Below are 11,083 nucleotides of genomic sequence, written 5' to 3' on the forward strand. Positions count from 1 at the left end.
ATGCTACCAACCATGCCTTCAACTAAGGATGTTTTGCCTTTTATTAAAACAGGTACAGTAATCAATATCACCTTTTGACGTATCTTCTTCTGAAGAAGTACCTCATACTGCCGAGATGCAAATTTCTGTGCCACGGTTAAAAGATCACCTGGAAAAAGAAAGACACCACTTGTTCTGAAAATTAAATGTAATTACCTTCAACAAATGCAACATGAACCTACAGCAGTAAATGAGACAGTTATTCAAGCAGATCTTCCCACATGCGCTGCACAACTGCCTCACTTGCTTCCGTGTAAAATCACTTATTTCACGTAGGCCTACATATAATTAACCTGTGATTTACATGCATCCAATCCATCATTAACATCTCATCTCCTATGCACTATACAGAGCAATTCAAAAAAATGTTAAATGGCACCTCAGCATACAACAAGGATCAGCAATACATAGGGACCAAGGGTCGCAAATGCCACAAGAGGGCACTATGGTCATCAGTGGGCGCTCTTATACCAACACAGGTGGACTACACAGCAGGGAGTTTACGGACAGTCATGCCATGCAAGCACTGGGAATAAAGTGGCTAGCTGCACATACCACAAAATGGCTGAGATGCATTTGATTTATGGTGCGGCCAGTTGCAATGGATGAGAAGCTGTGCGATTGTATTGTGCAAAATATCCCGATAGAAAGATGCCATCCCACACATTTTTCACCACCCTGCATTGCCAATTGTGCTATACCGGCTCATTTCATGTGCACAAGCCTGACGCTGGTCACCAACAAACAACACGGACAGCTGCGATGGAAGAAAGCGTAGTGTACTCCATCAACAAGCACATACGGTGTGTCCCACTCCAATGATATGCAACAGCCCTCCGTCTGGTGCACTGTACATAATGAAGAACTGTATCCGTTTAATTTCCAACATGTTCAGGCATTGCAACCAGAGGACTACAACAAGCACATGGGAATTGCGCACTGGTTTCCGCAGGGATCCATTGTAGACCTAAGCTTCACAGTAAGCGTCCTCTTCACCAATTAGGCTGCGTTCTCACACAAAGGTGTGATGAACGTCCACAACTGGCATAAATGGACAGATGTGGACCCACATGCTACATGTACACATGCCTCACAACACAAATTTACCCTCAACATGTGGGCTGGCATCATTAGATGACTGTTTAACTGGGCCATACAGTCTCCCAGACTGACTTGATGGTTGCACGTATCTCGTATTCCTGCAAGAGGTTCTGTTGGACATGCTGGGTGATGTTCCCAGGCCCGTTCATCACAACATTCGATTTCAGCACAAGAGAGCTGCTGCACATTACAGCATACAAATGAGGGCACATTTGCAGGCAACCATTCCTGGCCACTGGATTGGTAACAGGGTGCCAGTTGCATGGCCACAACAATCACTTGATCTGTCCCCAATTGATTTTTTCCTGTGGGTGTATCTGAAGGGCCTTGTGTATGAAACACCTGTTACATCACTGGAGGACCTAGTGGGTTGGATGTTGAGGCAGCACAATGTCTTTGACATACACCAGGTACCTCAGAGGGTGCACCATTTAATGAAGCATCGATGTAAGGCGCGTCTTGACGCACCTGGAAAAAACTTTGCGCATCTCCTGTAGTGGGTGTCCATTTGTTGCAGGTGACTAAATAATGCAATGCCATTTAGCAGCCCCAGCTGGCCTATGCAACCCCTGGTTCCTATGTAATTACTGATCCTTGTTCCATGCGGAATATGCCATGTCAGCTAGTACACTTTTTTTTAATCACCCTGCATATAAATATGTATGTAAAGTACTCTAAAACAAATGATTTTTCAAACATGCTAGTTCACAAACATGGCAACTACTTTATTTTTTTGTGAATCTGGGTATAAAATTGGATAAAAGCACGAGTTATGATTCTTGATGTGATATCAGACTTCCGAGGATGAAAGACTTCCTTCAGGAAATGTCTTAGCAGAAATCCTAAAATGATGTAAACATTTTAAGGCAGTTTCATTTCACCACAACATACAGCAAATGAAAATCTATGTTAACACCTGAACAGTTGAGACCCACGGCAAAAAATAAAAAAAAATTAAAAAAAAAAATAATTGCGGGATGTCAAGTAGCAACTCACTCATAAAATGTGACCAGCTAATTTAAGTATCCAGTTTCAATCTCAGAATTTAAACATAAATTTAATTGCAAAAATATCTATCTAGAGATACAGATGAATGAATCCCCACAATATTAATGCCCTAAGAATGCTAGACCGTAAGTACTGAAGGGAAATACTTCAGGGAGTTCAAGTGGGAATATTTAGGAATTATGGCTCTGCTCTGAGGTGTAGCATACCGTGAAGGTTCAGAGTACAAAACTGGCATCAGGTGTTTATCAGCATACACCACATCCACTCTATTACCAGCATACATCATAATGCTGCCTTAATGTGAGTTCAAACTGAGCACGCAGACAAGGCTACCACAAATTCAGTGCACCCGACTGCGGAATTAATAAATAGATAAATATATCCAGATATGAAACTTGCCTATAGAACGTAAGTCTACATCTGAGTGTTCACACTAAGCAACAGAATTGTACTAAGCAACAGAATAGGTGACAATCAAAATAGAGACTTACTTTACTAGGCATGATTCTTTTGCTTTCCTCTGGCCTATGAAAAACTATTTAGCCAGTTATAGGAAAATCCATTGTGTAACAGAGACATCGAACAAATGTTAAAAATGAAAAACATCAAAAACACAACACATTACAGTGTCTAATATCATGTAGGAAAGCCAATGGCATTCAAAACTGCTTCCATTCATCTCTGAATCGATAAATACAGGTCATATATCGTTTTCAAGTGTACTTTCTACCATTCTTTTTGCACAATAGTGGTGAATTCAGGTAATAATGATAGAGATAGATAGTGATCACATATACTTCTCTACATTCCCCATGAACCATAGACCTTGCCGTTGGTGGGGAGGCTTGCGTGCCTCAGCGATACAGGTAGCCGTACCATAGGTGCAACCACAACGGAAGGGTATCTGTTAAGAGGCCAGACAAACATGTGGCTCCTAAAGAGGGGCAGCAGTCTTTTCAGTAGTTGCAGGGGCAACAGTCTGGATGACTGACTGATCTGGCCTTGTAACACTAACCAAAACGGCCATGCTGTGCTGGTACTCCGAACGGCTGAAAGCAAGGGGAAACTACAGCCGTAATTTTTCCCAAGGGCATGCAGCTTTACTGTATGGTTAAATGATGATGGCGTCCTCTTGGGTAAAATGTTCCGGAGGTAAAATAGTCCCCCATTCGGATCTCCAGGCGGGGACTACTCAGAACGACGTCGTTATCAGGAGAAAGAAAACTGGCGTTCTACGGATCGGAGCGTGGAATGTCAGATCCCTTAATCATGCAGGTATGTTAGAAAATTTAAAAAGGGAGATGGATAGGTTAAAGTTAGATATAGTGGGAATTAACGAAGTTCGGTGGCAGGAGGAACAAGATTTTTGGTCAGGTGAATACAGGGTTTTAAATACAAAATCAAATAGGGGTAATGCAAGAGTAGGATTAATAATGAATAAAAGAATAGGAGTGTGGGTAAGCTACTACAAACAGCATAGTGAACACATTATTGTGGCCAAGATAGACACGAAGCCCATACCTACTACAGTAGTACAAGTTTATATACCAACTAGCTCTGCAGATGATGAAGAAATTGAAGAAATGTATGAGGAAATAAAAGAAATTATTCAGATAGTGAAGGGAGACGAAAATTTAATAGTCATGGGTGACTGGAACTCGATAGTAGGAAAATGAAGAGAAGGAAACGTAGTAGGTGAATATGGATTGGGGGAGAGAAATGAAAGAGGAAGCCGCCTGGTAGAATTTTGCACAGAGCACAACTTAATCATAGCTAACACTTGGTTCAAGAATCATGAAAGAAGGTTGTATACATGGAAGAACCCTGGAGATACTAAATGGTATCAGATAGATTATATAATGGTGAGACAGAAATTTAGGAACCAGGTTTTAAATTGCAAGACATTTCCAAGGGCAGATGTGGACTCCGACCACAATCTATTGGTTATGAACTGTAGAGTAAAACTGAAGAAACTGGAAAAAGGTGGGAATTTAAGGAGATGGGACCTGGATAAACTGACTAAACCGGAGGTTGTACAGAGTTTCAGGGAGAGCATAAGGAAACAATTGACAAGAATGGGGGAAAGAAATACAGTAGAAGAAGAATGGGTAGCTTTGAGGGATGAAGTAGTGAAGGCAGCAGAGGATCAAGTAAGTAAAAAGATGAGGGCTAGTAGAAATCCTTGGATGACAGAAGAAATATTGTATTTAATTGATGAAAGGAGAAAATATAAAAATGCAGTAAATGAAGCAGGCAAAAAGGAATACAAACGTCTCAAAAATGAGATCGACAGGAAGTGCAAAATGGCTAAGCAGGGATGGCTAGAGGACAAATGTAAGGATGTAGAGGCTTATCTCAGTAGGGGTAAGATAGATACTGCCTACAGGAAAATTAAAGAGACCTTTGGAGAAAAGAGAACCACTTGTATGAATATCAAGAGCTCAGATGGAAACCCAGTTCTAAACAAAGAAGGGAAAGCAGAAAGGTGGAAGGAGTATATACAGGGTCTATACAAGGGTGAGATACTTGAGGGAAATATTATGGAAATGGAAGAGGATGTAGATGAAATGGGAGATACGATACTGCGTGAAGAGTTTGACAGAGCACTGAAATACCTAAGTCTAAACAAGGCCCCGAGAGTAGACAACATTCCATTAGAGCTACTGACAGCCTTGGGAGAGCCAGTCCTGACAAAACTCTACCATCTAGTGAGCAAAATGTATGAGACAGGCGAAATACCCTCAGACTTCAAGAAGAATATAATAATTCCAATCCCAAAGGAAGCAGGTGTTGACAGATGTCAAAATTACTGAAATATCAGTTTAATAAGTCATGGCTGCAAACTACTAATGCAAATTCTTTAGAGACGAATGTAAAAACTGTTAGAAGCCGACTTCGGGGAAGATCAGTTTGGATTCCATGGAAATATTGGAACACGTGAGGCAATACTGACCCTACGACTTATATTAGAAGCTAGATTAAGAAAAGGCAATCCTGCGTTTCTAGCATTTGTAGACTTAGAGAAAGCTTTTGACAATGTGGACTGGAATACTCTCTTTCAAATTCTGAAGGTGGCAGGGGTAAAATACAGGGAGCGAAAGGCTATTTACAATTTCTACAGACACCAGATGGCAGTTATGAGTCGAGGGGCATGAAAGGGAAGGGAGTAAGACAGGGTTGTAGCCTCTCCCTGATGTTACTCAATCTGTATATTGAGCAAGCAATAAAGGAAACAAAAGAAAAATTCGGATAAGGTATTAAAATCCATGGAGAAGAAATGAAAACTTTGAGGTTCGCTGATGATGATGTAATTCTGTCAGAGACAGCAAAGGACTAGGAAGAGCAGTTGAACGGAATGGACAGTGTCTTGAAAGGAGGATATAAGATGAACATCAACAAAATCAAAACGAGGATAATGGAATGTAGTCAAGTGAACTCGGGTGACGCTGAGGGAATTAGATTAGGGAATGAGACATTTAAAGTAGTAAAGGAGTTTTGCTATTTGGGGAGCAAAATAACTGATGATGGTCGAAGTAGAGAGGATATAAAATGTAGACTGGAAAGTGTTTCTAAAAAGAGAAATTTGTTAACATCGAGTATAGATATAAGTGTCAGAAAGTCATTTCTGAGAGTATTTATATGGAGTGAAACATGGACGATAAATAGTTTGGACAAGAAGAGAATAGCAGCTTTCGAAATGTGGTGCTACAGAAGAATGCTGAAGATTAGATGGGTAGGTCACATAACTAGTGAGGAGGCCAAGAGATGAATACACTAAGCAGATTCAGAATGCTGTAGGCTGCAGTTTGTACTGGGAGATGAAGCAGCTTGCACAGGATAGAGTAGCATGGAGAGCTGAATCAAACCAGCCTCAGGACTGAAGACAACAACAACAACAACATACTTCTCTACAAGATGGGCCACAAAGGCACAATAACACAGATCTGGTGACTTGTGGACAGGGGAGGTGTGATAATTCAGCCTTGTGCTCACACAAGTCCTTAACAATGCAAACTACGTGAATAGGAGCCCTGTCACCTTGGAGCACACCATTACTATTGGGGAACAAACATTGTATCATGGGATAGACGTATTCACTCAAAACAGTCACATAATCCTTGGCAGTAATGCAACCTTGCAGAATGACCATGGGAACTATAGAATACTACTATATGGCTCCCCAAACCATCACCGAACCCATGCTATGTTTCACTTTTGGGGCATAAACTTTTCCAGTGTGTAATAAGACCCACAGTTCACTCATCAAATTTTACAAGCATTAAATAAATAAATAAAACAGCACCAGATGGCATTTTCTGTGACCTACGTAAGGCAGATGACTGCGCGAATCACAATACTCTCCTAGATAAACTGTGGTTTTAACGAATTGATTGATTTGCCAACCAATGGATAATGTCATGTTTAACCAAAAGAATGCAGAATGTTGTACTTAGTAACTCTCCAATGTAATCATGTTATGTTATTTAGCCTGTGAACAATTCAAATAAGGGGTTTGCCAAGGCTCAAACTTAAGTCCACCATTGTTCCTCACAGAAGTAAACGAGCTGCCATCTAATATACAAGCAGCATCAGTTCTTTTTGTGGATACACTACTACTGTAACCACTCCAAGCATACAACCAGCTACAGAAGAAATGGTGATCAATGTTCTTAAAAGTATCATTGGTTTTCTGCAAATGGTCTCACACTCAATTTTAAAAAGATGCCATATATTTAGTGCATATGTCTAGAGGTATTAAAGCAATGATAAGAGTAACACGTGGTAAGGAAATAATGAACGGGGTGCATATGCTTCGAAATTTGTGTGTCCCTACTGATGAGAATTTAAACTAGAAAAATGCATTATGCAACTCCTGAAACAACTCAGTTCAGCCACTTAGAATCATTGCAAATCTTGGAGAGAGCCAAATCAGTAAGCTGACACATCTTGCATGATTTCATTCAACAATGTCATGTGGAATAATTTTCTGGGGTAACTCATCTTTAAGAAAGTGTTCATTGCTCATAGATGTCCTGTAAGAATATGCGGTGTTCACTCATATCTGTTACAGTAGTGGGGGCATTTAGACTACTGGTTCACAGTATATTTATTCCCTCGTTAAGTCTGCTGTAAATAATACACTGCAGTTCAAAAGAAACATTGATATACTTAATTACAATAACAGGAGAAAAAAATTACATTTAGTACTCCACATTTAAGGTTGTCTATAGCACAAAAAGGGGTGCATAACACTGCAACTAAATTTGTTTATCATTTGCTCAGTGATGTAAAATGTCTGACAGACAGCAAAGTAAAATTTGAAAAGAAACTGAAAGAAGCTTCTCCTTAAGAACTCCTGTTCCACACAAGTATTTCTTACTGTATGTGTAACATGTGTATATTAGAAAATTGGTCAGCATATAGCCAAATTTAGAAACTAACTTGTTATGTGAATGTAAAATGACTCAGACTGTGTCATTACACTTCATTGAGCAAATTATCAATGGAATGTGAAGCCAATTAAGACTCGTCTGACCAAACTAATTTCTTCCGTTACTCCACACACCAGGTTTTATGGCTCTGGCACTGTATTTTCCTGTTATGGGAATTTACATCACTGATGTGTGGGTTTGGAATTCCAGCTTGCCATACGTTTCCTGGGTTATGGAGCTCCCTTCATGTTGTTTTGGTGCTGACAGAGTTAACGAGTGTAACTTTCAGTTCTGCAGTGACTTTTACAGCTGTCATCTTATTTTTTGTCACAATCCTCTTCAATAACTGTCTGTCATGATAACTCAACACAAACCTTTGTCTGCACTGGGACTTAGCAGATGATGATTTCCTCCCCTCCCCTCTCCCTGTACACAATATAAATTTTCAATATGGAGTCTCCTGAAGCACCACATACTTCAACTACCTGGTTTACAGAAGCACTAGACATATGAGCACCAGCAATTTACCCATGTTCAGAGTCACTTAGCTCCAACATAATGCACTCGCAACTACCCAGGACACAATTCTGACCACAACTAACATTTGAAACATATTGAGGATACGTTCAGGTGCTATTCATGGTGAAATGCAACAGCACAACCTGCAGGCTTAGCTAACAACCTGCAGGCTTAGCTAGCATCTGCATAAATGTTCAAGCATGCATTTCTGATGGTGTTTCCATATTTTGTCCAGCCTCAGCAGATACAATGGCTACCACTAAATTTTAATTATATAAATGATAAACAGCCTATTTTATTTTAGGTACATTAACTTGACGATTTATAAAAAAGGCTGCTAAGTGGGGAAGTAAAAACAATTGGGAGTACATTGTACCAGAATGAGTAAGTACTGAACTTTGATGAATGAGGACAGATTTTCTACATAAAAAAAAAAAAATTTTAAATTAAATGGAAATAGAATTTTCTGAGTTAGTACAGTAAGGGATGGAAACAACACAGTGTAAACTAACAGTGTGGGCATCAGGGTGCCAAGACTTCTTGTTTTCTCATTGACTACAATACTGCTCATCACCAAAAGAATTATTTTCCCACGACTAACATTTTTGAGAAAGTCATTGATGTATATCAAGGGGTTGTCTCTCTTGTTTGTACCCTGTCTGTCTGGTAGCAATGGATGGGACCAGTCATTAACTACATCTTTATTTGTAATTATTCAAGATTATTTAGAATGATATTATGAAAAGGAAAGTTGTTACTCATAATATTGTTACATTCCATCCTGGATTTTGCAACATTTGATTATTTAGCATAATGTTAATCTGTTTTATATATTTTTTTATAATTACTGTCATGTTTAAGTATATTCTTTTGGATGTTTCGAATACTACAGTGTGACATAAAATTCTGACCTGTGCATTATCATAATGCATTTGCTAGCCTATACAAAAATGATTAAAAAGGACCAGTAAAGAATTCAATACAATGCACTGTGTAATCACTCTCATCATATTGGATACCTTTTAAGGCAGCAGACAGGAATGTGTGTGTGTGTGGGAGGGGGGGGGGGCGGGGACAAGCAGATGAAAATTTTGGTTAACAGATCACGTACAGTTCCCTGTCACATCATGCTGATCAAAATTAGTAGTGCTATGTGTAGTCTAACAGTATGATGTAAACCATTTGTCAGGAGCTGTTCAACACTCAAACTGTGAATTACAGGCAAAAAGTTTCAGTGCCTGACAATTATAACCAGATGAACTGTGGAATGGACACACAACAACCTTCAGCATTAACACTGTAAAGCAAAAGGATCAAAATACAGCATGTTCTAACGTTCTCAAGTTCATGCATAAAGGATCCAAAACGGCATGTTGATCATGTGTATCAAGAAAAGTCAACTTGTAGCATCCATAACAAAAGATTCATATTTAATTTGCTGTGCAATAAACTGATGAACTACAATAACAGCCTGCCCTGCAATAATAATGTTTGCCCCTGGTAAAAATGCACAATAAGGAACAGTATAAATTTGTAGCGTATGGTGGTAGCAAATATGTATTATATTTAATAGAATACAGAAAATGATAAATACGTGACACAGAAGACACAAATATTGAAACCACAGTCTGTGTAACTCAAATCAGGCCTACATGCAACCATTAGAATTATCAGTAATTGCTTTACAATTGCTACAGTGCATTCCCAATCAACCACTGACTGATTTTATGATATTACTTTCTGCAGAAGAATACTTACGTTTCTAGGTAAAGAATATTCAGGATGGTACTACACATCCTCACAATACAAAAAATTATAGATTCCTTTCAGAGTGTCAAGTGCAGGGGTGAAGCATTCGTTTATATTCAGCAACGAAATTACCAAAATAAAAGTCAAACAGCTTAACCAAAATATTAATTAACCTAATACGGGAAAAATCTCCTCAATGACAAAATAAATTGGAAGATACCGCACATTATCGGCAATAACTAAGATTAAATTGGAACATAATTAATCTAGGGCAATTGGAAATGTCGAGAGGAAAATTTGAATATCAGTAACAAGCATCTCCGTAACACATTTACTTCAATTTTTGCAGTATTACTTACAAACTAGGGCGTACAAGATGTTTGGAGAATAGTGCGCTCATGATTTGTACTCGGCTACATATACACAGATATCATCGTCGCTTTTCTTGCACCGCATTTGATCAAACAATCAAGGCAACTCCTACTAAATGCTATATGAGTGATCTCTTTCTAAGACGATAGTACTGGCAACACATACTTCGCTCAGAAACTGACAAATCACGAAGACGCCAAGACCTATGTCAATACTTACCACGTTACTCTACGGACGCTATAACACAAACTTACAAACAACCGTACGGCAACGTATTTCAACACGTACTTTTGTGTTTCTTATTGAGGAACTGTGTGCCTTTATCTGTTCCAGGTTCTTTTAGGCCACTTCATTGCTTAAACTAAACACAATACCAACACAAAGTCACACCCACGCTCCTTTGTTATCCTATTATCCTTCAACATCTCTGATTCAGTGTCTCAAGTCCAAACTTCATGGCAGCCAACGCAACAGACCATATGTAAAGGTAAGCCACAGGGCACAAGGAAATCTCCGAAACAACGGTTAACGTACAGCACAAACAGAACTATTAATCGACGTCAGTTACTTGGCGTATTCATATTATGTGACGTGGTCAAAAATCTTACTTACTCTGTACAGAACAAAAGTCTCGGAATTAATCGTGAACGAAAATGGAAAAATCACGATAAACTGCCCACTGTTAGCGCTCATATAATAAGATCCAGATGTCTTTGGCGAACTGATAATAGAAATCTTACCGGTATGTATAAGACAATATCATCAACAATAGTCTGTAAGTTACGAACGTTCTGTTCGTACCTACTGCCAGTTTAGTACATTTTGTAAATATGAACGAAGCAGTTGGTAGTTCATGACAGGCA

At 39.1% G+C, this 11,083-nt stretch overlaps 1 protein-coding gene across 7 annotated transcripts in view; it reads right to left on the reverse strand.

The window, feature by feature from the left end:
• Positions 1-10,666, reverse strand: part of LOC126236207 (lysophosphatidylserine lipase ABHD12) — a 103,087-nt gene extending 92,421 nt beyond the window's left edge. For 2 of the 7 annotated variants that reach the window (XM_049945326.1, XM_049945322.1), the window contains exons 1-2: positions 10,440-10,666; positions 72-148 (exon numbers count right to left, since the gene is read on the reverse strand). In XM_049945326.1, the coding sequence (XP_049801283.1) occupies positions 72-106 (35 nt within the window). In that variant the 5' untranslated portion in view covers positions 107-148; positions 10,440-10,666. Of the gene's footprint in view, positions 1-71; positions 149-10,203; positions 10,313-10,439 lie in introns of those variants that run through there. The other 5 variants (XM_049945327.1, XM_049945323.1, XM_049945328.1 and 2 more) reach the window with 5 other exon arrangements.
• Between the last annotated feature and the right edge of the window lie 417 nt (positions 10,667-11,083).

The sequence above is a fragment of the Schistocerca nitens genome, chromosome 2, assembly GCF_023898315.1.
Source record: "Schistocerca nitens isolate TAMUIC-IGC-003100 chromosome 2, iqSchNite1.1, whole genome shotgun sequence".
NCBI classification, from domain to species: Eukaryota; Metazoa; Arthropoda; class Insecta; order Orthoptera; family Acrididae; genus Schistocerca; species Schistocerca nitens.